The 22128-nt window shown below is 48.6% G+C and overlaps 1 protein-coding gene across 1 annotated transcript in view; it reads left to right on the top strand.

The window, feature by feature from the left end:
• YLPM1 (YLP motif containing 1) overlaps window positions 1-22128 on the top strand; it is a 500153-nt gene that overhangs the window by 26378 nt on the left and 451647 nt on the right. The window contains 1 exon segment of the mRNA XM_033952197.1: window positions 18750-18959. Coding sequence (XP_033808088.1) covers window positions 18750-18959 — 210 coding nt within the window.

The following is a 22128-nucleotide window of genomic DNA, read 5'->3' as shown; positions in this document are numbered from 1 at the left end:
TTGCACCTGACATTGTATACTCGTATTCCTTATTTTTATTGCCTAAATGTATTACCTTGCATTTCTCCACATTGAACTTCATCTGCCATTTCTCCGCCCATGTTTCTAACCGACACAAGTCGCTCTGGAGTTTCTCTCGATCCTCCTGCGATCTGATTGCCCGGCATAGTTTTGTATCGTCTGCAAACTTGATGATCTCACTGGATGTTCCTTCCTCCAGGTCATTGATATAAATATTAAAAAGGATCGGCCCAAGTACCGAGCCCTGGGGTACACCACTAGTCACTTTCTCCCAGTCGGAGAACTTCCCATTTATGCCCACTCTCTGCTTTCGGTTTTCCAGCCATTTGCCTATCCATCTTTGTATATCCCCCTCTATGCCATGACTTTGTAGTTTCCTGAGAAGTCTTTCGTGTGGAACTTTGTCGAACGCTTTCTGGAAGTCCAAGTATATTATGTCCACCGGCTTCCCACTATCAATTTGCTCGTTCACGGTCTCGAAAAATTGGAGTAAATTAGTCAAACATGATTTCCCTTTCCTGAATCCATGTTGACTGGGTTTCATCAAGTCGTATGCGTCCAAGTGCCGGACTATGCTATCCTTGATCAGTGCTTCAACCATCTTGCCAGGGACAGACGTAAGACTAACAGGTCTATAGTTGCCCGGTTCCCCTCTCGATCCTTTTTTGAAAATTGGGGTGACGTTCGCTATCCTCCAGTCGTCCGGTATCTGTCCAGTTCTGATTGTCAGGTTTGCAAGTTTTTGCAATAACTCTCCGATTTCAAACTTCAATTCCTTTAAGACTCTCGGATGAATCCCATCCGGTCCAGGGGATTTGTCACTTTTAAGTTTGTCGATCTGATAGTATATCTGGTCTAACTCCACTTCAACTGTGGTGAGGCTGTCTTCTATTTCTCCTGCAAACACTTTCTCCGCTTCAGGTATTGTTGAGGTGTCCTCCTTCGTAAAGACGGACGCAAAGAAGGAATTTAGTTTGTCTGCGATTTGTTTATCTTCCTTGATGTACCCTTTTCTTCCCTGGTCGTCCAGGGGTCCCACTGCCTCTTTTGCAGGTTTTTTCCCTTTCACGTATCTAAAGAAGGGCTTGAAGTTTTTGGCCTCCTGGGCTATTTTTTCCTCATATTCCTGTTTTGCATCCCTCACCGCCTTGTGACATTTCTTCTGATCATCTTTATGTTTGTTCCAGGCTTCGGTTGTCTTTATGCATTTCCATTTTTTGAAAGAGTCCTTCTTTTCTTTTATGGCTTCCTTCACCTGTATGGTAAGCCATGCCGGTTCTCTTTTGCTCTTTGTTCTCCGATCTTTGGAAATCCTCGGAATGTAGAGATCTTGTGCTTCTGTGATAGTATTTTTCAGTAGGGTCCATGCCTGATCAACCGTTTCAAGTTTGTCCACCATCTTCTCGAGTCGTTTTTCTACCATGGCTCTCATGCTATCGTATTTACCCTTTTTAAAGTTCAAGGTGGTGGTTAAGGTTTTGGCATGTTTCCCTTTCCCGATGTCAAGTTTAAAGTTGATTACATTGTGATCACTCGTTCCCAGTGGAACTATGACTTCCACTTCTGTTATCGGTCCCGTGAGGCCATTTAGGACCTCCTCTCAAACTGCCTCCTGTGGTTTGGGACCTCAATGTTGCCCTTTCTCAACTCATGAAGCCTCCATTTAAACCAATCGATAAGGCTCATCTGAAGTATCTCACTTGGAGAGTGGTGTTTCTCATAGCCCTCACTTCCGCTCGAAGAGTCAGTGAACTGCAAGCTTTAGTAACTGATCCACCATTCACTATGTTCCATCATGACAAGGTGGTTCTTCATACTCATCCTAAATTCCTACCTAAAGTGGTTTCGGAATTTCATCTCAACCAATCCGTCGTCCTTTCCAGTATTTTTTCCAAAGCCTCATTCTCATCCTGGAGAATCAGCTCTTCATACTCTGGACTATAAACATGCTTTGGCCTTCTACTTCGAACGCACCAAACCACACAGAACTGCTCCTCAACTTTTTGTTTCCTTCGATCCAAATAAGTTGGGCCATCCTATTTCTAAGCGTACCATCTCCAACTGGATGGCGGCTTGAATCTCTTTCTGCTATGCCCAGGCTGGATTACCCCTTCATAGTAAAGTCATAGCCCATAAAGTCAGAGCAATGGCAGCTTCAGTAGCTTTCCGCAGATCTACACCTATTGAGGAAATTTGTAGAGCTGCTAGTTGGTCCTCGGTTCATACCTTCACTTCTCACTATTGTCTGGATACTTTCTCCAGATGGGATGAACAGTTTGGCCAAACAGTATTACAAAATGTATTCTCCTAAATTGCTAACACTCCCACCATCCCATTCTGGTTAGCTTGGAGGTCACCCATATGTGAGAATACCTGCCTGCTTGACCTGGGATAAAGCACAGTTACTTACCGTAACAGATGTTATCCAGGGACAGCAGGCAGCTATTCTCACAACCCACCCACCTCCCCTGGTTAGCTTCTCTACTAGCTATCTGAACTGAGGAGACGCGCCCTGCGCTGGGCGGGAAGGCACTCGCGCATGCGCGGTGCGGGCGACTCGAAACTTCGAGTTTCTTCAATCAAGTCTGCTTGCGAGGCGTCCGCATCCGGGCTCCGTCGATGACGTCACCCATATGTGAGAATAGCTGCCTGCTGTCCCTGGATAACAACTGTTACGGTAAGTAACTGTGCTTTTTGTGACTGCTTTTGTACATCCCACATGTGTAGAAAAACTCACCTATTGCACTGGAAAAAGATAAATGGCTTTACATTGATAATATCTTTTCCAGTAGATTCATGAGTCATTTATATTTGGCTGATATGCATGGATGAGGAGAGGGACCTTGGGGTGATAGTGTCCAAAGATCTAAAGTCAAAGAAACAGTGTGACAAGGCGGTGGCTGATGCCAGAAGGATGCTGTCCATCCTACTATTTTCACATTAACTGCAAGTCCTACTTTTTTTGAACATTCTTGCTCACTAGTCATCACATATTCAACCTTACACTTTTAGGAGCCTTGTCACTTTTTAGTCCAGTGAGGCATAACCAGTAGAAGAAAGAAGGTGTTGATGCCCCTGGAGTATTACGTTCAAATTTGGAGACTGTATCTGGCAAAGATTTGAACTGGTTCAGGGAAAGGCGACAAAACTGGGAGGAGGTATGCACCAAAAGATGTTTGAGGGAGTCTGGAAGCCCCTGAATATGTATACCCTAGAGCAGGGGTAGGCAATTCCAGTCCTCAAGAGCCACAGGCAGGACAGGTTTTCAGGATATCCACAATAAATAAGCATGAGATAGAGTTGCATCTCAAGGAGGTAGTGCATGCAAATCCATCTCAAATATATTCATTGTGGATATCCTGAAAACCAGACCTGCCTGTGGCTCTCGAGGACCGGAATAAGCCTACCCCTGCCCTAGAGGAAAGGTGGGACAGGGGAGATATGATTCAGATGTTCAAATACTTGAAAGGTATTAACATAGAATAACATTTTTTCCAGAGAAAGGAAAATGGTAAAACCAGAGGGCATAATTTGAGATTGAAGGTAGGTAGACTCAAGAGTAATGTTAGGAAATTCTTCATTACGGAGAGGGTGGTTGATTCCTGGAATGCGCTTCCGAGGGAGGTGATAAAGAGGAAAATGGTGACAGAGTTCAAAAAAGCGTGAGATGAACACAGAGGATCTCTAATCAGAAAATAATGCTAGATATATTGAAGAACTAAGACTAATAGTTGGCAGGCTTGCATGGTCTGTGTCCCATATATAGCCATTCAGTTCAGAATGGGCTGGGGAGGGCTTCGATGACTGGGATGGTTTAAAACGGGGGTGTACAACCTTTTGGCTTCCCTGGGCCGCATTGGCCAAAAAAAAATGTTTCTGGGGCTGTGCAAACGCTGCAGCAAGACAGAGGAGGGAGCTGGCAAGACAGTAAACACCCGGGGGCAGCAGAGGAAAGCACTGCATCGCCCTCGACCGGGGCTGCACAAAATACTTCACGGGGCCGTATGCGGCCCTTGGGCTGCAGGTTGGACACCCCTGGTTTAGATAGACTTGAGTGAGCTTTGACAGAGACTCCGGTAGATGGAACATAAGCACAATGCCGGGCAGAGCTGTGGCTTTCTGGTCCATAAATATCTAAGACAGGGGTGGGCAACTCTGGTCCTCGAGGGCTGGAATCCAATTGGGTTTTCAGGATTTCCCCAATGAATATGCATGAGATCTATTTGCATGCATGGCTTTCAATGCATATTCATTGGAGAAATCCTGAAAACCCGATTGGATTCCGACCCTCAAGGACCGGAGTTGCCCACCCTTGATCTAAGAAAAAGGACAATTTAAATTAAATCATTAATTTATATAGAGTGTACGGTTGGTCAGACTGGATGGACCATTCGGGTCTTTATGTTACTATAGGTTAGTCATTCTAGACTTCCGTCTTGATCTTCGTGCACCTGCTATTGTCTCATTCTGTTTATGCTTCGATGCCAGTCAGCCCTTTTTGGTCTTGGAAGAATTTTGTATATATATTCAAGGTGCATGCAGAGGTACTTCTTGAGCTCCTTTCATGCTTTTGTTGGCTGTTCATGTTTGTTGTTCTAATGTTTTTTTATTTGAGCAGAACAGTTGGTTCTTTAGAAACTTCCCATTGGTGACCCTACTTCACATGCTATCGATGGAGCTCTTTGTGCATGGGTACTAACTACAGGTGGCAGTAGAGCTCCCAATGAAGTAGAGGAGAGTTGAGAAAAAAATCTGGAGTGGATTCCTTTTGTAGATGGCTCACGGCCATTGGTAAATAACCCACATGTCTAGAATGACTTGCCTATCTACTGAAAAAGATATTATCAAAATAAGGACATAATCTCTTTTGGGTCATTCCATGTCAAGTGATCTAGGGCTCCCCATCCCCACCTCACCATCCCAGATTTTGATAAAACTTTGACCCAAATGAACTCTGGTAAAGTTTAAGGTCCATCAGTGGAATACTTGTGGAAATTTAGCTCTTTGTTTGATGCCAATTGAGTCAAAATATTTCCTTGACCATTGAAGCTAACCAAATGAAACTTGGCAATCTTATACAACTTTTGACGATCTATTGAATGGAACTAATGCAGATTTTCATTTTTTTGAAACTGACGTATGTAAAAAACCTCAAAGTAGGCTGAAAAAATGGACCATGCTAAAATAAATTTCAAAGTTTAGTCTTCTGTGGTTCCTGTAATAAGCTATCCGTATATAATTTGGTCTGTTATTTTTCACATCAGCTGCAAGTCCTACTTTTTAAACATTCTTGCTCACTAATCATCACATATTCAACCATTCACTTTTTAGTCCCATGGATCTTACCAGGGTAGCACAATTTTTCCTATCTTTTTTTGATTAGCCTCTCACATATATATATTTTTACATTCCCAGGACTCCTGAGGAAGGCTTGTGTAAGCCAAAACATGGACTGTGTCGGGTCCTTTGCTTCTGATTGGGTCAGCTATTCCTTACAGTGGATATATTTGCCTTGATTTTTTACTTTATAATAAACAACATTTCAAGAACACATTCTCCACCTTTTTCTGGTAACGCTTCTCTTACTGTGGAACTTTTGGGCGAGCAATGGGCATCTCTCCTGCTGCACCATAACACAGGAGTTTCTAGTAGTCTGTGACACTAACTGGTACCCCTGGACCAGTCCTTTTTTTAGTTGCCAAAAGCCGAAGCCGCTTTTTAAAAATGGCTTGACATTTTTAAAGAGTCCACCAGAGGGCTCATTTCAATGTTGAATTTGCATGTCACTGTTGGAGACTGGTAGAATCCTCACTAAAGCCAGAGATAATCCCTTTTAATAATCTGTCGCTAAACTGCATAGAGGCTAAACCACCGGAAAACAGTTTAGCGACAGTGTTAAAGTTTGAGAATCTGGGCCTAAGAATGATATAATTCCCCTGTATTGCTCCATGGTGCGACCTCACCTTGAGTATTGTGTTCAGTTCTGGTCTCCTTATCTCAAAAAAGATGTAGTGGCCCTAGAAGAGGTTCAGCGACCAAGATGATAAAGGGGCTGGAACCTCTCTCGTGTTAAAAAAGACTAAAGAGGTTGGGGCTCTTCAGCTTGGAAAACAGACGGCTGAGGGGAGATATGATTGAAGTCTACAAAATCCAGAGTGGAGTAGAATGCTTACAAGTGGATCAATTTTTTACTGCATCAAGACTTACAAAGACTAGGGGACACACGATGAAGTTACAGAGTAATACTTTTGAAACCAATAGGAGGAAATGAGTAGATAGCATTTTACATTATAAATACAATTTAAGGTAGAAGGGATGGGAGGGGGGAATTTGAATTTATTAAATGATTAGATCACTAGGAAAGATTATTGATATGATATACAGTGGTGCCTCACACAACGGACGCCTCGCACAGCGCACGCTGCGCACAACGAACTTTATGTCTTGATTCGTACAACGAACTTCGTTTCACACAACGAAGTCGCCCGAGCTGCATCCTTCCGCGCAGGCACTGCGCTTAACTGCCCTCTCTCCGCCTGGCTCCCTCTTGCCCCCCCGACTCCCCGACACGATCGGGGCAAAAAGGAGCCCAAGCCCTCTTGCCCCGCCGATTCCCCAACTCCCCGACAATATCGGGCCAGGAGGGAGCCCAAGTCCTCCTGGCCACGGCGACCCCCTAACCCCACCCTGCACTACATTACGGGCAGGAGGGATCCCAGCCCTCCTGCCCTTGACGCAAACCCCCCCTCCCCCCAACGACCGCCCCCCCCCAAGAACCTCCGACCGCCCCCCCAGCCGACCCGCGACCCCCCTGGCCGACCCCCACGACACCCCCAACCCCCTTCCCCGTACCTTTCTGTAGTTGGCCGGACAGACGGGAGCCAAACCCGCCTGTCCGGCAGGCAGCCAACGACGGAATGAGGCCGGATTGGCCCATCCGTCCCAAAGCTCCGCCTACTGGTGGGGCCTAAGGCGCCTGGGCCAATCAGAATAGGCCCGGGAGCCTTAGGTCCCTCCTGGGGGCGGGGCCTGAGGCACATGGGCCCAACCCGACCATGTGCCTCAGGCCCTGCCCCCAGGAGGGACCTAAGGCTCCCGGGCCTATTCTGATTGGCCCAGGCGCCTTAGGCCCCACCAGTAGGCGGAGCTTTGGGACGGATGGGCCAATCCAGCCTCATTCCGTCGATGGCTGCCTGCCGGACAGGCGGGTTTGGCTCCCGTCTGTCCGGCCAACTACAGAAAGGTACGGGGAAGGGGGTTGGGGGTGTCGTGGGGGTCGGCCAGGGGGGTCGCGGGTCGGCTGGGGGGGGCGGGCGGAGGTTCTTGGGGGGGGCGGTCGTTGGAGGGAGGGGGGGTTTGCGTCGAGGGCAGGAGGGCCTGGGATCCCTCCTGCCCGTAATGTAGTGCAGGGTGGGGTTAGGGGTTCGCCGTGGCCAGGAGGACTTGGGCTCCCTCCTGGCCCGATATTGTCGGGGAGTTGGGGAATCGGCGGGGCAAGAGGGCTTGGGCTCCCTTTTGCCCCGATCGTGTCGGGGGGTCGGGGGGGCAAGAGGGCTTGAGCTCCCTCTTGCCCCGATCGTGTCGGGGGTGCCAGGGACCACACGGAGTCACCCACCGTACCACCCGATTCGGGTAAGCGCAGGTATCGGTGGGTGGCTTATTTGCGGGGGGGTGCCTTATTTTACATTTTTTTCTAAAAAGGGGGGCTGTCTTATTTGATGGCCCTGCCTTATCATCGGGGAAACACGGTAGAAAAAAAAAAAAAATGAACAGTTAAGTCCCAGTTTTTGCCGCTGAGACTCTGCCCTCTCTCACTGTAAAATTAGACTCTACTTAGTCTGTCTTTAAATTTAAAAAATGTGTGTTGTTTTAAAAAACAATTCTTTAGCACTCTCCAGACCAGTAGAGGTTAACTTTACGATTGGGTATATATCTAATCATGACCAGCAGGTGGAGACTGAAAACAAAACTTTGGGACAGTATATCCTAGCCCCTCCTCTCTATTTCCCTCAGTCTTCTTTCAGTCTCCAGCAGGTGTTGAGTGATCTGTACCCATCTCCCTTGGTAGGGCTGTTGGAATTTGTTTAGAGGTTTATTGTCCCTGTTTTTAGCCGGACGGAGCTTGGACGGACTCTGTTTGGGGGTTCGTCCGACCTCGGGGGTGTCAAACCCGGCGGGTCACGAGCGGGGTCCCTCCCCCCACTTCCTCCACCTCCCCATATTTTTTTAGAGGAGCCTCAGCAGTAAGCCTTGCCCCCTAAATCAAGCAAGGCATATTGCTTCGAGAGCCTGTGGAGTCTGTTCTGTAAAAAAAAAAAAAAAAAAAAAAAAAAATCCTGAGGTAGTGCTGGTCTGGAGGGTTGTATCCCTTTAAGAAAACTGTATTTTACTGTATTTTTTCAACTAACCGGCACTTTTTTACAGCTAGGTCGCGTATGGAGCAATGAGCACTTCTAAAGGGAAAAAGTGCTCATTGTGCTCCAGACGCGAGGCACTCGCGGCCGGCCTGTGCAAGCGGTGTTCAGGCCGGTGCGGTGGAGGAGCTCCGTCGGCAGCGGCTGCAGGCGCCCAGAGCTCCCCGCCGATGGTGCCTCGCGAGTCGGCAGGGAACGGTGGAGAAGCCCGGTCTTCTCCGTCCGCCCACGGAGGGATTCCCCGAGCCGCCGACGGTCGGGTTTTAGAGGATTCCCTCTCAGCTGATATTTTGACAGCTGATGCCGGCTTGCCTGTTTTAGCGGCTGAGACTATTCAGGTCTCTCAGCCGCTTCAGGCTGTGGAGGGAGCTGTTTTGGCGGGAAAGACGCCATCTTCTCTGTCTGGCCCCTCCATTTTGTCTTCCACCTCAGGTGACCTTCCCCCTGTTTTGTCTAAGCAGGGGCAGGTTTCTGCTGGGTCCCCTGCTGTGGCAGGGAGTCCCTTGGGACCCTCGGGGGGTTTTTCCCCTGATTTTTTCTTTTCATTATGCAAAGCCTATTTTCAGGCGGCTGGGGGTCCCGGTTGCGCCCAGGGGGTCTCGGGGGGTGGGGTTTCCTCCGCGCTCCCTGCGGCTTTGCCTCTCTCGTCTGACGTGACGTCCCCTCCGCCGCCTCTCTTGTCCAAGCGTCCGCGGGTGTCGTGGGACGAGGATTTGTGGTCGGAGGAACGTGTCGGTATGGAGGAGGACCTGGACCCTTCTGAGGAATTCCAGGACCCTCTGGAGGGGACGGAAGCTGGCGGCGGGTTGTCGGGTTTCCCGTTCTCCAGTGACGAGGCGTCCGTGGTGCGCCTTTTTCAGAGAGATGAGCTGCCTGACCTTATTCAACAGGTTTCTTCGGCTTTGCGTTTTGAGGACGCGCCGCCGGAGACTCCGCGTGTGGGGGACCCTCTGTTACGAGGGATCCGTTCCGTTTCCCGCTCTTTTCCTATGCATCAGGATATTCGGGATATTATTCTTGAGCAGTGGAAAACGCCGGAGACGCCGTTTCGGCTGGCGCGCAGCATGGCTCGCCTGTATCCCATTCCTGAAGGGGATCGGGCTACGTTAGCTTCGCCAGTCGTGGATGCGGTGGTCTCGGCTATTTCCAAGCGGCATACCGTGCCTGTTGAGGGCGGTTCTGCCTTGCGGGACTCTGAGGAGCGCAAATTGGAGAACATCCTTAAGCAAAATTTTCAAGTCTCTGCTTTTGGGGTCCAGGCGGCTATTTGTGGGGGACTGGTCGCTCGCGCCGTGTTTCGGTGGGCGGAGCGGGTCTTGGATCGAGAGTCTGACGACTGGTCTCTGGTGGATCAGGAGGTAGCAAAGATTGAGATGGCTGCCTCATTCCTCTCGGATGCTCTGTATGACTTGGTGCGGATCTCGGCTAAGTCCATGGCTTTTGGCGTGGCCGCAAGGCGTGTGTTGTGGCTGCGCGCTTGGGCGGCGGATGCTGCGTCCAAAGCTAAGCTTACTAAATTTCCCTTTCGGGGGTCGTTTTTATTTGGAGAGGACTTGGATAAGTTAATTCAGACTCTGTCGGACTCGAAAGTTCCCCGTTTGCCGGAGGACCGTGCCCGCCCGGCGTCTCGGGGGGGTGCGGCCCGGGGGCGTTTGCGGGAATTTCGCAAGTATCGCCCTGGGCGTGGGGCTGCTTCTTTCCAGTCTCCGGGGTTTTCCCGGGGTCGGTTCTTCCAGCGCATGCAGCCCTTTCGGGGGGCCCGTCGGGGGGCAGGGAACCCCTCCGCCGGTTCCCCCGCTTCCCGTCCTGCACAATGACGCCTTGCCGGCGCCCCCCTTGGTTCCGGTGGGGGCCCGGCTGCGCGACTTTTTTCCCAAATGGGCCGAGATCACGTCCGATCAGTGGGTCCTGGAGGTGGTGCGGGACGGTTATGCCCTGGAGTTCGCCCGCTCTCTGCCGGATTTTTTCCTCGTTTCTCCGTGTCAGACTCCGGGGAAGAAGCAGGCTTTTCGCCAGACCCTTCAGCGCTTGCTAGATCTCAGGGCAGTAGTTCCGGTGCCCCCCCCGGAGTGGGGCACGGGCAGGTACTCCATTTACTTTGTGGTGCCCAAGAAGGAGGGGACTTTTCGGCCCATCCTCGATTTGAAAGGGGTCAACAGGGCTCTCAAGGTTCCCTCTTTCCGTATGGAAACGCTGCGGTCGGTCATTCTGGCGGTTCAGCCGGGGGAGTTTCTCACTTCTCTCGATCTGACGGAGGCCTACTTGCATGTTCCTATTCGGACCTCTCATCAGCGTTTCCTGCGCTTTGCGATCTTGGGTCGGCACTATCAGTTCTGTGCGCTTCCCTTTGGGCTGGCCACGGCTCCCCGGACGTTCACCAAGGTGATGGTGGTCGTCGCGGCAGCCTTGCGGTCGGAGGGCATTCTGGTACACCCCTACCTGGACGACTGGTTAATTCGGGCCAAGTCGTTGCAGGAAAGCTACCGGGTTACGGCTCGGGTGGTGGAGTTTCTCCGGTCGCTGGGCTGGGTGGTCAACCTTTCCAAGAGTCGGTTGGTTCCGGCTCAGCGTCTGGAGTACCTCGGGGTGCTGTTCGACACCTCCTTGGGGAAGGTCTTCCTCCCAGAGGCCCGGGTGAGCAAATTGCAGTCTCAGATTCGCCTGCTTTTGGCGTCCCGGTGTCCTCGGGCGCGAGATTTCCTCCAGGTCCTGGGGTCGATGGCGGCGTCCCTGGACGTGGTGAGGTGGGCGCGGGCCCACATGCGTCCTCTTCAGTATGCTCTGCTCCGGAGGTGGTCTCCCCAGAGGCACGGGATGGATGTTCCGGTTCCCCTGCGAGGCTTGGCGCGCTGCAGTCTGCGTTGGTGGCTCCGGACCCCTCACCTAGTTCAGGGGGTGGGTCTGGATCTTCCGCAGTGGACGGTGCTCCTTACGGATGCGAGTCTCCTGGGTTGGGGGGCCCAGTGTCTGGGTCACTCTGCTCAGGGAACCTGGTCCACGGAGGAGGCCTCCTGGTCGATCAACGTGTTGGAGACCAGGGCGGTCCGGCTGGCGCTGTTGGCTTTCCACTCCCTTTTGTTGGGCAAGTCGGTCAGAGTCCTGTCGGACAATGCCACGGCAGTGGCTTATGTCAATCGTCAGGGGGGCACCAAGAGCACTCTGGTGGCGCAGGAGGCGGCTCGGCTCATGGTTTGGGTGGAGTCGCATCTTCTGGACCTCTCGGCCTCTCACATTGCCGGGGTAGAAAACGTTCAGGCGGACTTCCTCAGTCGTCACTTCTTGGATCCGGGAGAGTGGTGTCTCGGCGCCGAGGCGTTTCAGTTGCTAGTGCGTGCTTGGGGGCAGCCCCTGATGGATCTGATGGCTACAAGTGGCAACGCCAAAGTACCCCGCTTCTTCAGTCGTCGCAGGGACGGTCTGGCCGAGGGTCTGGATGCTCTGGTCCAACCGTGGCCAACGGAGGGGCTGTTGTATGTGTTCCCTCCTTGGCCATTAGTAGGCAGAGTACTGCTTCGCATTGTTCGCCATCCGGGGCTGGTGGTCTTGGTGGCTCCGGATTGGCCTCGTCGTCCGTGGTATGCGGATCTGGTGAGGCATCTGGTGGCGGATCCTCTTCCTCTGCCTCTCGAGTGCGATCTTCTGACGCAGGGTCCCATTCCCATGTTCGACCCGTCTCCCTTTTGTCTTACGGCTTGGCTCTTGAAAGGGGCCGCCTGAGTAAGAAGGGATATTCCGACAAGGTGATCTCTACACTTTTGGGGTCCCGGAGGCTTTCTACCTCTCGGGCTTATGTACGGGTTTGGCGTCTGTTTGAGGAATGGTGCCGAGCGCGGGGAGTGGTCTCCTTTCGCGCTTCTCTGCCTAACATTCTAGAGTTTTTGCAGGATGGCCTGGATAGGGGCCTGGCCTGGTCTTCTCTTCGGGTTCATCTGGCGGCCCTGTCGGCTTTTCGGGGGCTGGTGACAGGTCAGCGTTTGTCAGCCATTCCTGATGTGATTCGCTTTCTTAGGGCGGCCAAGTTGCTCAGGCCTCCCATAAGGCCCTCGATTCCCTCTTGGGATCTCAATCTGGTTCTCTCTGTTCTAGTGCGCCCTCCTTTCGAGCCGTTGGATGGCTGTTCGTTGAAGGACCTTACGCTGAAGTCGGTCTTTTTGGTGGCCATTACTTCCGCTAGACGGGTGTCGGAGCTACAGGCTTTCTCTTGTAGGGCTCCCTTCCTGGAGTTTTCAAAGGAGCGGGTTGTTTTGCGGCCTGTTCCTTCCTTTCTGCCGAAGGTAGTTTCTCCTTTTCATGTCAATCAATCGGTGGTCCTCCCGGTCTTGGGTAGTCGGGAGGGTTCTTCTGAGCAACGACAGCTGCGCAAGTTGGATGTCGGTCGGGTCCTCCATGCTTATGTGCAGCGGACCCGGGATTTTCGGAGCTCCGATCATCTCTTTGTGCTTCTGGCGGGTCCTCGTCGGGGGGCTGGCGCTTCTAAGGCTACTATTGCGCGCTGGATCAAGGAGACGATCGCTTCCGCTTATCTTCTGAGTCAGAAGCCGGTTCCGGAGTTTCTCAGGGCTCATTCCACTAGGGGTCAGGCGGCTTCTTGGGCTGAGTCGTCGCTCGTGCCTCCGGTGGATATTTGTAAGGCTGCGGTTTGGTCCTCCTTGCATTCATTTGTTCGGCATTATCGGGTAGATGTTCAGGCGCGTCGGGACGCGGTGTTCGGTGAGCGTGTTCTGGTATCGGCCCTTCGGGGGTCCCGCCCGTGAGAGGGACTGCTTTGGTACGTCCCAATCGTAAAGTTAACCTCTACTGGTCTGGAGAGTGCTAAAGAAGGAGAAATTAGGTTCTTACCTGCTAATTTACTTTCTTTTAGCTTCTCCAGACCAGTAGAGGTCCCCACCCTGTCTGTTGTTGTTGTTGTTGGGGCTGTTGCGCGGGCAGTTTTTGGTTTTTGCTGCGGGTTCTAGTATTTTTCTAGGGCCGGGGAGAATTGAAGAACAGCGGCTGTGGCTCGGCTGGCTTAGCTGGCGAGCTGTGGGGACCTTCTTCCTTCGGGAATTTCTCCTCTGCATTTTCCAACAGCATTTTTTGGGTATGTTATTGGTTACTCCTTTCGGAGTATTGTTTTTTCTCTCTGTTGTTTCCAGTTCTTGGTTCTGCTTGGCTATTCGGCAGACTGAGGGAAATAGAGAGGAGGGGCTAGGATATACTGTCCCAAAGTTTTGTTTTCAGTCTCCACCTGCTGGTCATGATTAGATATATACCCAATCGTAAAGTTAACCTCTACTGGTCTGGAGAAGCTAAAAGAAAGTAAATTAGCAGGTAAGAACCTAATTTCTCCTTATGTTTTTAGATGTATCTAAATAAAAATAATAACCAAAAATTTATCTTTTTTTATGTCATCTTAGCATATTTTATGCTATAGAACGAATTATTTTTTTTAACATGTATTGTTATGGGAAAACGCGTTTCACATAACGAACTTTTCGCATAACAAACTTGCTCCTGGAACGAATTAAGTTCGTTGTGTGAGGCACCACTGTACAGTGTTCTCCCCAGCGCTTTTCAGCTGGGTGCTCCGCCCAGCAAATTTAGATTACCGCCTGGGTGTCATCTGCCAAATCCTGCTGCCACCACTGCTTAATGCGCAGCCTGAAGAGCTGCTGAAAGACTCCCGCCGGACTTTAAACAAAACAAAACCCAGCAAGCAACTCGAACTCGGCTTCCCTCCGAAACCGGAAGTTACGTCGGGGGTGGGTGGGTAGGGAAGAGAAGCCGGCACGGACCATTAGAACCCCGAAGTATGCGGGAGATAGCCACAGAGGGAAGCTTACTTGCTCTTGCTTACTTCAGGCCTTTCTCGCTGCCGGGCCTGCCTACTTTCTGTTTCTGCGAAGGCAAGACCCAGCAACGAGAAAGGCCCAAAATAAGCAAGAGCAGCAAGTTGTAAGCTTCCCTCTATCGCTGACCTTTGGGAGATAGGTCAGCGACGAAGGGAAACTTGCAACTTGCCTTTGTCTAGCGAATCTGCCGGGTGTATGAGACGGGGGTGGGTGGGTGAATGGGAGGAGAAATGCTGCTGTACCCAATTAGAGGGGGATGGGGAAGAGAAATGCTGATGCTGCTGCTGCTGTACCCAATTGGGGGGGGGGGGGTTAAGAGAAATGCTGATGATGCTGCTGCTGTACCCAATAGGGTGAGGGGGAAGAGTCATGCTGCTGCACCCAATTAGGGGGGAGGGGGAAAAGAAATGCTGCTTCTGCTGTACCAAATTGGGGAGAGGAAAGAGAAATGCTGATGATACTGCTGTACCCAATGGGGGAGGGGAAGAGAAATGCTGCTGCACCCAATTGGGGAGAGATAGGGAAGGAGGGAGAAGGAAGATCAGGAAAAGGAGGAAATAGATGCAAAGATCATGAGAGGGAGGGAAAGGAGATACCATACCATGGAGTGGAAGAGAGAGATGTCAGGGCATATGGGGAGGGGAAGCAGGGCCGGATTAAAGGATAGGCCCAGTAGGCACAGGCCTAGGGCCTGAAATGGTCAGGGGGGCCCGCCAGTGCTGTGCTTTGGGGCCTCACCCTTGCTGGATTCGCTGGCAGCAGCAGCAGCCTCATCATCATCCCGGGTGCCCCCCCAACCCGATCCGAACCTCCAATCTCTCCCTCCTTTCTTCATCAGTGACGTGCCAGAGGGAATCACTGCAGGAGAAAGCCCTGAAGCAGCCTGCTTAGAGTAGAGCAGTGCTGTTTAGAGTCTCGTGATGGGAGGGAGGGAGAGATAGGAGGGTCGTTGGGGGGGGGGGGGGAGAGTAGCAGTCTGCCCCGGGTGCTCGGCCTGGCGTCATGAACTTCTTTGGCTAGCAACAGCATTTACAATTCACTGCTGTTGCCAGCTTCAGGCCTTCCTCTCTGCCGGGTCCTGCCTACTTCTGTTTCTATGAAGGCAGGACCCGACAGAGAAAAAGACCCGAAGCTGGTAACAGCAGCGAATTGTGAATGCTGCTGCCTGAAGAAGTTCATGACGCCAGGCCTTGGGTGACAGAAGGAGGAAAGGGAGCAGAGGGGGAGAGACTTGATGCACCCAACTGGAGGGAGAAAGAAGATGAGGGAGGGAATGAAATGAGATGCCAGGGATTGGAGGGAAGGAGGAAAGTATGCCAGACCATGGGAAAGGAAGGAGAAGATGTCAGAGCATGGAGGGGGAGGGAGAGATGGAAGAAAAGGTAAGAAGTGAGATGCCAGAGAATCAGGGAAGGGAAGATGTCAGACTGTGGGGTGCGAAGGAAAGAAAGGAGAAGAGAGAGTTGCCAGAGCATAGGGGACGGGGGTGTTGACAGAGAGAGAAAAATGGAGAGGTGGCAGAGCTGAAATCAATCATGTACAAAGGAGAAGAGAAGGGGCACAGGATAGACAGTTTATTGAAGGAGCATAAAAAGAGGGAAGATGCCGTATGGAATGGGGAGAGAGCGGACAGTGGATGGAAGGGGCTGATGCTGCATGGAAGACAGAGCGGACAGATGCTGGCTAGAAAGAAGAGTGAAGACAAGATGATTAAAGCAGAAACGATAAAAGGTAGAAAACATTTTTTTTTGTTGCTTTACGTAGAATCAAGTAGTATTGTATCTATTGATTAAAGTTTATAAATAGGAAATGGAAATAAGGCAGTTTTTTGGGAACTAAAGCCCTTTCCTCAGGTCAGGACAGGATACCATAACAGCAGGGGTGCCTAAATGGGCAAGGGAGATCGACCAGTAGATCGTAAAGGCAATGTGAGTCGATCGCGTTGCCTTGGCAATCTTTTTCTTCCTGCCTCCCTGTACAAGCCCTGCCTGGCTGGCCTGGAACTTCCTCTCTGACGTAAGAATTGACATCAGAGGTGAGTCTTGTGAGTCCGGCGCTTGTACATTCCTGGTCTGGCTCGTGGAAGCAGAGAGAAATCGGCATGGTGGCTTAGGGGGTAGGGAAAGAATCGGGGAGGTGGAGAAATTGGCGCGATGGCTTGGGGGGGCAGGGGGAGAGAGAAAGAAAGAGAGACAGAAAGAAAAGGGGAGGGGCAGAAAAAAAAATATTGGATTTATAGTCAGAAGAAGGAAGTGCAAACAGAGACTCATGAAATCACTAGACAAAAAGGTAGGAAAAATGATTTTATTTTCAGTTTAGTGATCAAAATGTGTCTGTTTTAAGAATTTATATCTGCTGTTTATATTTTGCACTATGGCCCCCTTTTACTAAACCGCAATAGCAGTTTTTAGTGCAGAGAGCCTATGAGCATCGAGAGCAGCGCAGGGCATTCAGTGCATCTCCCTGCTCTAAAAACCAGTATTGCGATTTAGTAAAAAGGGAGGGGATATATTTGTCTATTTTTGTATAGTTGTTCCTGAGGTGACATTGCATAGAATTGTCTGCGTTGACCTCTTTGAAAACCCGCAGAATATAAATGATAATTAACATTTTTTCTGCGTACAGTGTGCTTTGTATTTTTAAAAAATTTTTATTGTTGGTAGATCATTTTGACTTGGTCATTTTAAAAGTAGCTCGCAAGCCCAAAAAGTGTGGGCACCCCTGCTGTAGAGCCATTTCTTGTATGACTGAATGAACTATATTTATCTTTTTTTTAGTTGTTTAAATTCATGCAGAAATAAATGGCTAGATTGAACCTAATGACTTCATTAATGCCTTTCCCTTTTTTAAACCTCTATACCATTTGAAAGAGGGCAAATACTTCTTAAATTTAGTAAAAATATTCTGGTACAAGTGTCAAACCTTAAAAAAGGAAGTCATATTGAGCATTGGAAAATAATAATAATTAAATAATAAAAATAGTATACATTTAGGGCTCCTTTTACTAAGTTACGATAGTGGTTTTAGTGTGCGCTTAGCGCGCGGAGGAATTGCCATGCGCGCTAGATGCTAATGCCAGCATTGAGTTGGCGCTAGTTTTCCCACGTAGCACAGGGGTTTGCGTGCGCTAAAAATGCTAGTGCACCTTAGTAAAAGAGGGGGTTAATTTTCCCCACCACCAAATTTCCCCATCCCGCCCCACCCGGCTACTTTTTCATGCCACCCGGCTGGAAAAAAATTTCTGGGGGGAACACTGATATATTTGATTGAATATAAGACTGAAAGGGAGGGAGGGATGGGATAAAATTTTTATCTATTAGTATCATAAGTGATAGAATGATAAATCTTTACTGGTAGTTCCTTCATTAAAAATTATATATTCTAGGAGAGATATGATCTTTTCTGTTACAGCCCCTCAAATTTGGAACTCACTTTCACTTAATATAAGAGAAGAAAAACTACTGAGCAAGTTTAAAAGTCTCCTAAAGAGTTGGCTATTTAAGGACGCTTTTTAATGGATTTATTCTAAGTTACAATAGTCTAGGAAGAAGATCTAGTAAAATCAACCTTTTGTGTATGAGACTTTCCTGTTTTTCTTTTTTAGAATTGTATTTAAGCCAACTGTTTTCGGTCCCGATTTCCCTAAATGTGTTATTATAATTAGTACTAATTGTTATGTTTGTGTGTGTTTATTTTAACCTAATGCTTAACTTATGTAAATCGCATTGGATTTGGAGTATGCGAGTAAATCAAAGAATTTAAATAAACTTGAAAATGATGTATTTATTGACAAATGTTTAATATATATGCATTTGTTATAAGATGAAAAATGAATAAAAGAATTAAAAAAAAAAAAGAAAAAACCAATAGGAGGAAATAAATTTCACTGAGCGAATAATTAAGCTCTGGAATGTGTTAGCAGAGGTGCGGTAAGAGTGGTTAATGTAGCTGATTGTAGAAAAGGTTTGGACAAGTTCCTGGAGGAAACGTTCATAGTCTGCTGTTGAGACAGACATGGGGAAAGCCACTGCTTGTCCTGGATTGGTGGCATGGAATGCTGTTTCTATTTGGGTTTTTGCCAGGTACTTATGACTTGGATTGGCCTCTGTCTCACACACACACATCACACAGATACAATCGTGCTCACATCCAGATAAACACAAGGAGAAGGTGTGTAAAGCATTTCATGAGCCACTCTCTGGGTGTGTTCCCCACTTTTTAGTGGTGTGGTCACTTAAATTAGTAGGGGAAGGGGGAAAAGGGGAGAGTATCGAGGGTTAGATTAGCTTGGGGAAAGGTGCTAAAAACAAATAAATATGGACAGAATGATACTCATGGTTTTCCTATATAAATTTCTCATACTTGGAAGTGGTAAAATGTTTTCCAGAAAAAAAGATATAAAAAAATTGTTCTTTGTAAGCAGCTAGAAATGCCATCTCAGTGCTTTTATAGTAACACTTTTCTTCTTCTTTCTTCCTGACAGGAGCAGCAGCAGCTCTGGTATAAACAGCATCTGTTTAGTCTACAGCAAAAACTGAAGACACAAGTACCACCGAAGAGTCCAGGAGAATCTAACAGTAGACCTCAAGAGCAGCAGAAAGAGGAGAACTCAGCAGCTCCTCCGACTCATGGAGCACCTCCATTACCTCCGAAAGATGATGTTCCTCCTCCTCTGCCTCCAGTTGAAACAAAGGTAAGGCTAGTTACCAAGATAGTTGACCATCCTTTTCCTATGGGCTTTCAGTCTAACAGGAACCAATCTCTGTTCAGAGACAGGAACATTCTAATCTAATCTTCCTATACAGGCTCAAGGTGACTTAAAGAGAGGGGAGAGGGGGAGAGGGGAAGGGGGAATAGGAGATGGGTTTTCAGTTGTTTTCTGTATTTTTTTTAATATTCCCCATCCTGATCATGGATGACAGTCCTTGACCAAGAAGCCTACTCTGAACAATGCTGGGTAAATGAGCCCAAGATAAGAAGTATCTATCTTGGCATATCTCAGGTATATGCTGGAGCAACTGTGCCAAAGCTGACCTCTTTCTTGAAATGAGACCAGAATTGAATGCAATATTCCAGATGAGGTCGCACCACAGAGCGATACAGGGGTATTATGACATTCTTAGTCTGGTTAACCATCCATTTTTAAATAATTCCTGTTTGTCTTTTTGGCTGCCGCCGCACATTGGGTAGAAGGTTTCCTAGAAACATGTCAGCAGATAAAGGCCAAATGGCCCATCTAGTCTACCCATCCACAGTAACCATTATCTCTTTCGCTCTCTGAGAGATCCCACGTGCCAATCCCAGCCCTCTTGAATTCAGACACAGTCTCTGTTTCCACCACCTCTTCCAGGAGACTGTTCCACGCATCTACCACCCTTTCTGTAAAAAAGTATTTCCACAGATTACTTCATCCTATACCCACATTGCAGAATTTCCTTTCAAATGAAAGAGACTTGGCTCATGCACATTTATATTACGTAGGTATTTAAACGACTCTATCATATCTCCCGCCTTTCCGCCAAAGTATACAGATTGAGATCTTTAAGTCTGTCCCCATATGCCTTATCACAAAGACCAAACACCATTTTAGTAGCCTTGTCTACGACAACATGCAGATCCTTTTCTTGGGCGCTTACCCCTAAGGTGGACCTTAGCATCCAGTAACTGTGATTTGAATTATTCTTTCCAATGTGCATCACTTTGCATTTGTCCATATTAAATTTCATCTGCCACTTGGATGCCCAGTGTTCCAATTTCCTAAGGTCTGCCTGCAATTTTTCAAAATCTGCATGTGTTTTAACAATTTTAATAACTTCACTTGTCATTCCAATTTCCAGATCATTTATAAATAAGTTAAAAAGCACCGGTCCCAGTACAGACTCCTGCGGCTCCACTTACTCTCCTCCATTGAGAAAAATAACCATTTAACCCTACCCTCTGTTTTCTATCCGATAATTAATTCCTAATCCACAACTGAACTTTGCCATCTATCCCATGACTCTTTAATTTTCTCAGGAGCCTATCATGAGGAGCTTTATCAAAAGCTTTCTGAAAATCTAGATAAACTATAACAACCAGCTCACCTTTATCCACATGTTTGTGTACGTGTTCCACAGTTTTATTTTTTATAATTGTTTCCACCATTTTGCCCGGCACTGAAGTAAGGATTATCGGTCTGTAATTTCCCGGATCTCCCTTGGAGCCCTTTTTAAAAATCAGCGTAACATTGGCCACCCTCCATTCCTTAGCAACAGCAGCAGATGAATCCAGAGACCAATGAGATAGCACACATCTACCAGCAGGCAGAGATAGAGAAACAGGTGGTCCTATTGGCTGGCACTCCTCCTGTATCTTCAGTATGCTCTATCTCCCAGCAGGTGATGGTCCCTATTCAACTAGCTCCTGAATTCTGTATGTGACAGGAAAATTATTTTCCTTGTCATCAACAGCAGATGAATCCAGAGACTAGTGGGATTACGTCCATCAACCAGCAGGTGGAGATACAGAGAACTGAGTTGTCCTCAGCCTTATTGGATGCACAGCCTCCTGGCCAACCAGTATTCTCTATCTCCCGCAGGCTGATGGATGTGTTCCTCACAGCTCCTGGCTTCTGCTTGTGGATTTCGGTCCAGGGCAGGCCTGGATATTTCGAGAGGAGGGGTGTCTGGCTGAGCGGTGCCATCTTTAGGGGTTACACCTGGGCCCCATTGCCTTGTTAACCTTGAGCTTTGACAGCTCACCGTAGACACTGCTGAGCGTAAACTTGAAGTTACTAAACGGGTCAACTGAGTCAACCCTTGTCTGTAGCTGAGGGCCAAGCCCTGGCGCTTCTCAGGTGAAGACTGAGCAGAAGTATTCATTTAACAGTTGGGCTTTTTCAGAATCCTTTTCCACATAGTCTCCGTCTGGTTTCCTAAGACGTACAATCCCGCATGAGTTTTTACTTCTGTCACTGATATATCTGAAGAAGGATTTATCTCCCTTCTGGATGTTCTTTGCCAGAGATTCCTCCATGTGGAATTTAGCCTCCCTGACTGCTGTTTTGAAGGCTTTTGACTTGGTCAGGTAGTCTGCTCTAGAATCCTGTTTCCCCGATTGTTTGTAAGAGATGAATGCATTTTTCTTCTCCTTGATGAGGTCTGAGATCTCTGCAGTGAACCACCGCTGCTTATTGTTCCTTCGTCGTTTACTTATTAATTTAACATAGCGGTTTGTCGCTTCCTGTATGGTGGCTTTCAAAGTCGACCACATTTCTTCCACGCTATCGGTTTCTGCTTGGCTTTGTAGTGCCTGGTGAACAAAGGAACCCATGTCTTGGAAGTTTGTGTCCCTGAATTTGAAGACCTTGGTCAGTGTGGTAGATTTAGTGAAACCTTTCCTAAGATTGAACCATACCATGTTGTGGTCACTGGAGGCCAATGTGTCGCCCACCAAGACCTCTGTGACACTTTCTCCATTGGTAAGTAATAGGTCTAGAATTGCCTGATCCCTTGTTGGGTCCAACACCAGTTGCCTGAGACCAGCTCCCTTCATAGAGTTTAATAGCCTCCTGCTGCTGCCGGAAGCAGAGGTAAGTGTATCCCAATCCACATCAGGCATGTTGAAGTCACCTAACAATACTGTGTCCCCACGCAAAGTGATATTTTCTATACGACAGAGGTGATCAGCGGAGTGCCGCAGGGCTCGGTCTTGGGCCCGATCCTATTTAACATCTTCGTAAGAGACTTGGCTGAGGGGCTTCGAGGTAAAATTACATTATTCGCCGATGACGCCAAACTATGCAACATGGTAGGCAACCGCACAACAGATGAAAGCACAGTGCCCGACAAAAGCTCAATGCCCGACAGTATGACGCAGGACCT

Source organism: Geotrypetes seraphini, chromosome 7 (assembly GCF_902459505.1).
Source record: "Geotrypetes seraphini chromosome 7, aGeoSer1.1, whole genome shotgun sequence".
In the NCBI taxonomy this organism is placed as follows: Eukaryota; Metazoa; Chordata; class Amphibia; order Gymnophiona; family Dermophiidae; genus Geotrypetes; species Geotrypetes seraphini.
The sequence above is the reverse complement of the archived record's forward strand: the minus strand, read 5'-3'. Positions and strand labels throughout refer to the sequence as shown.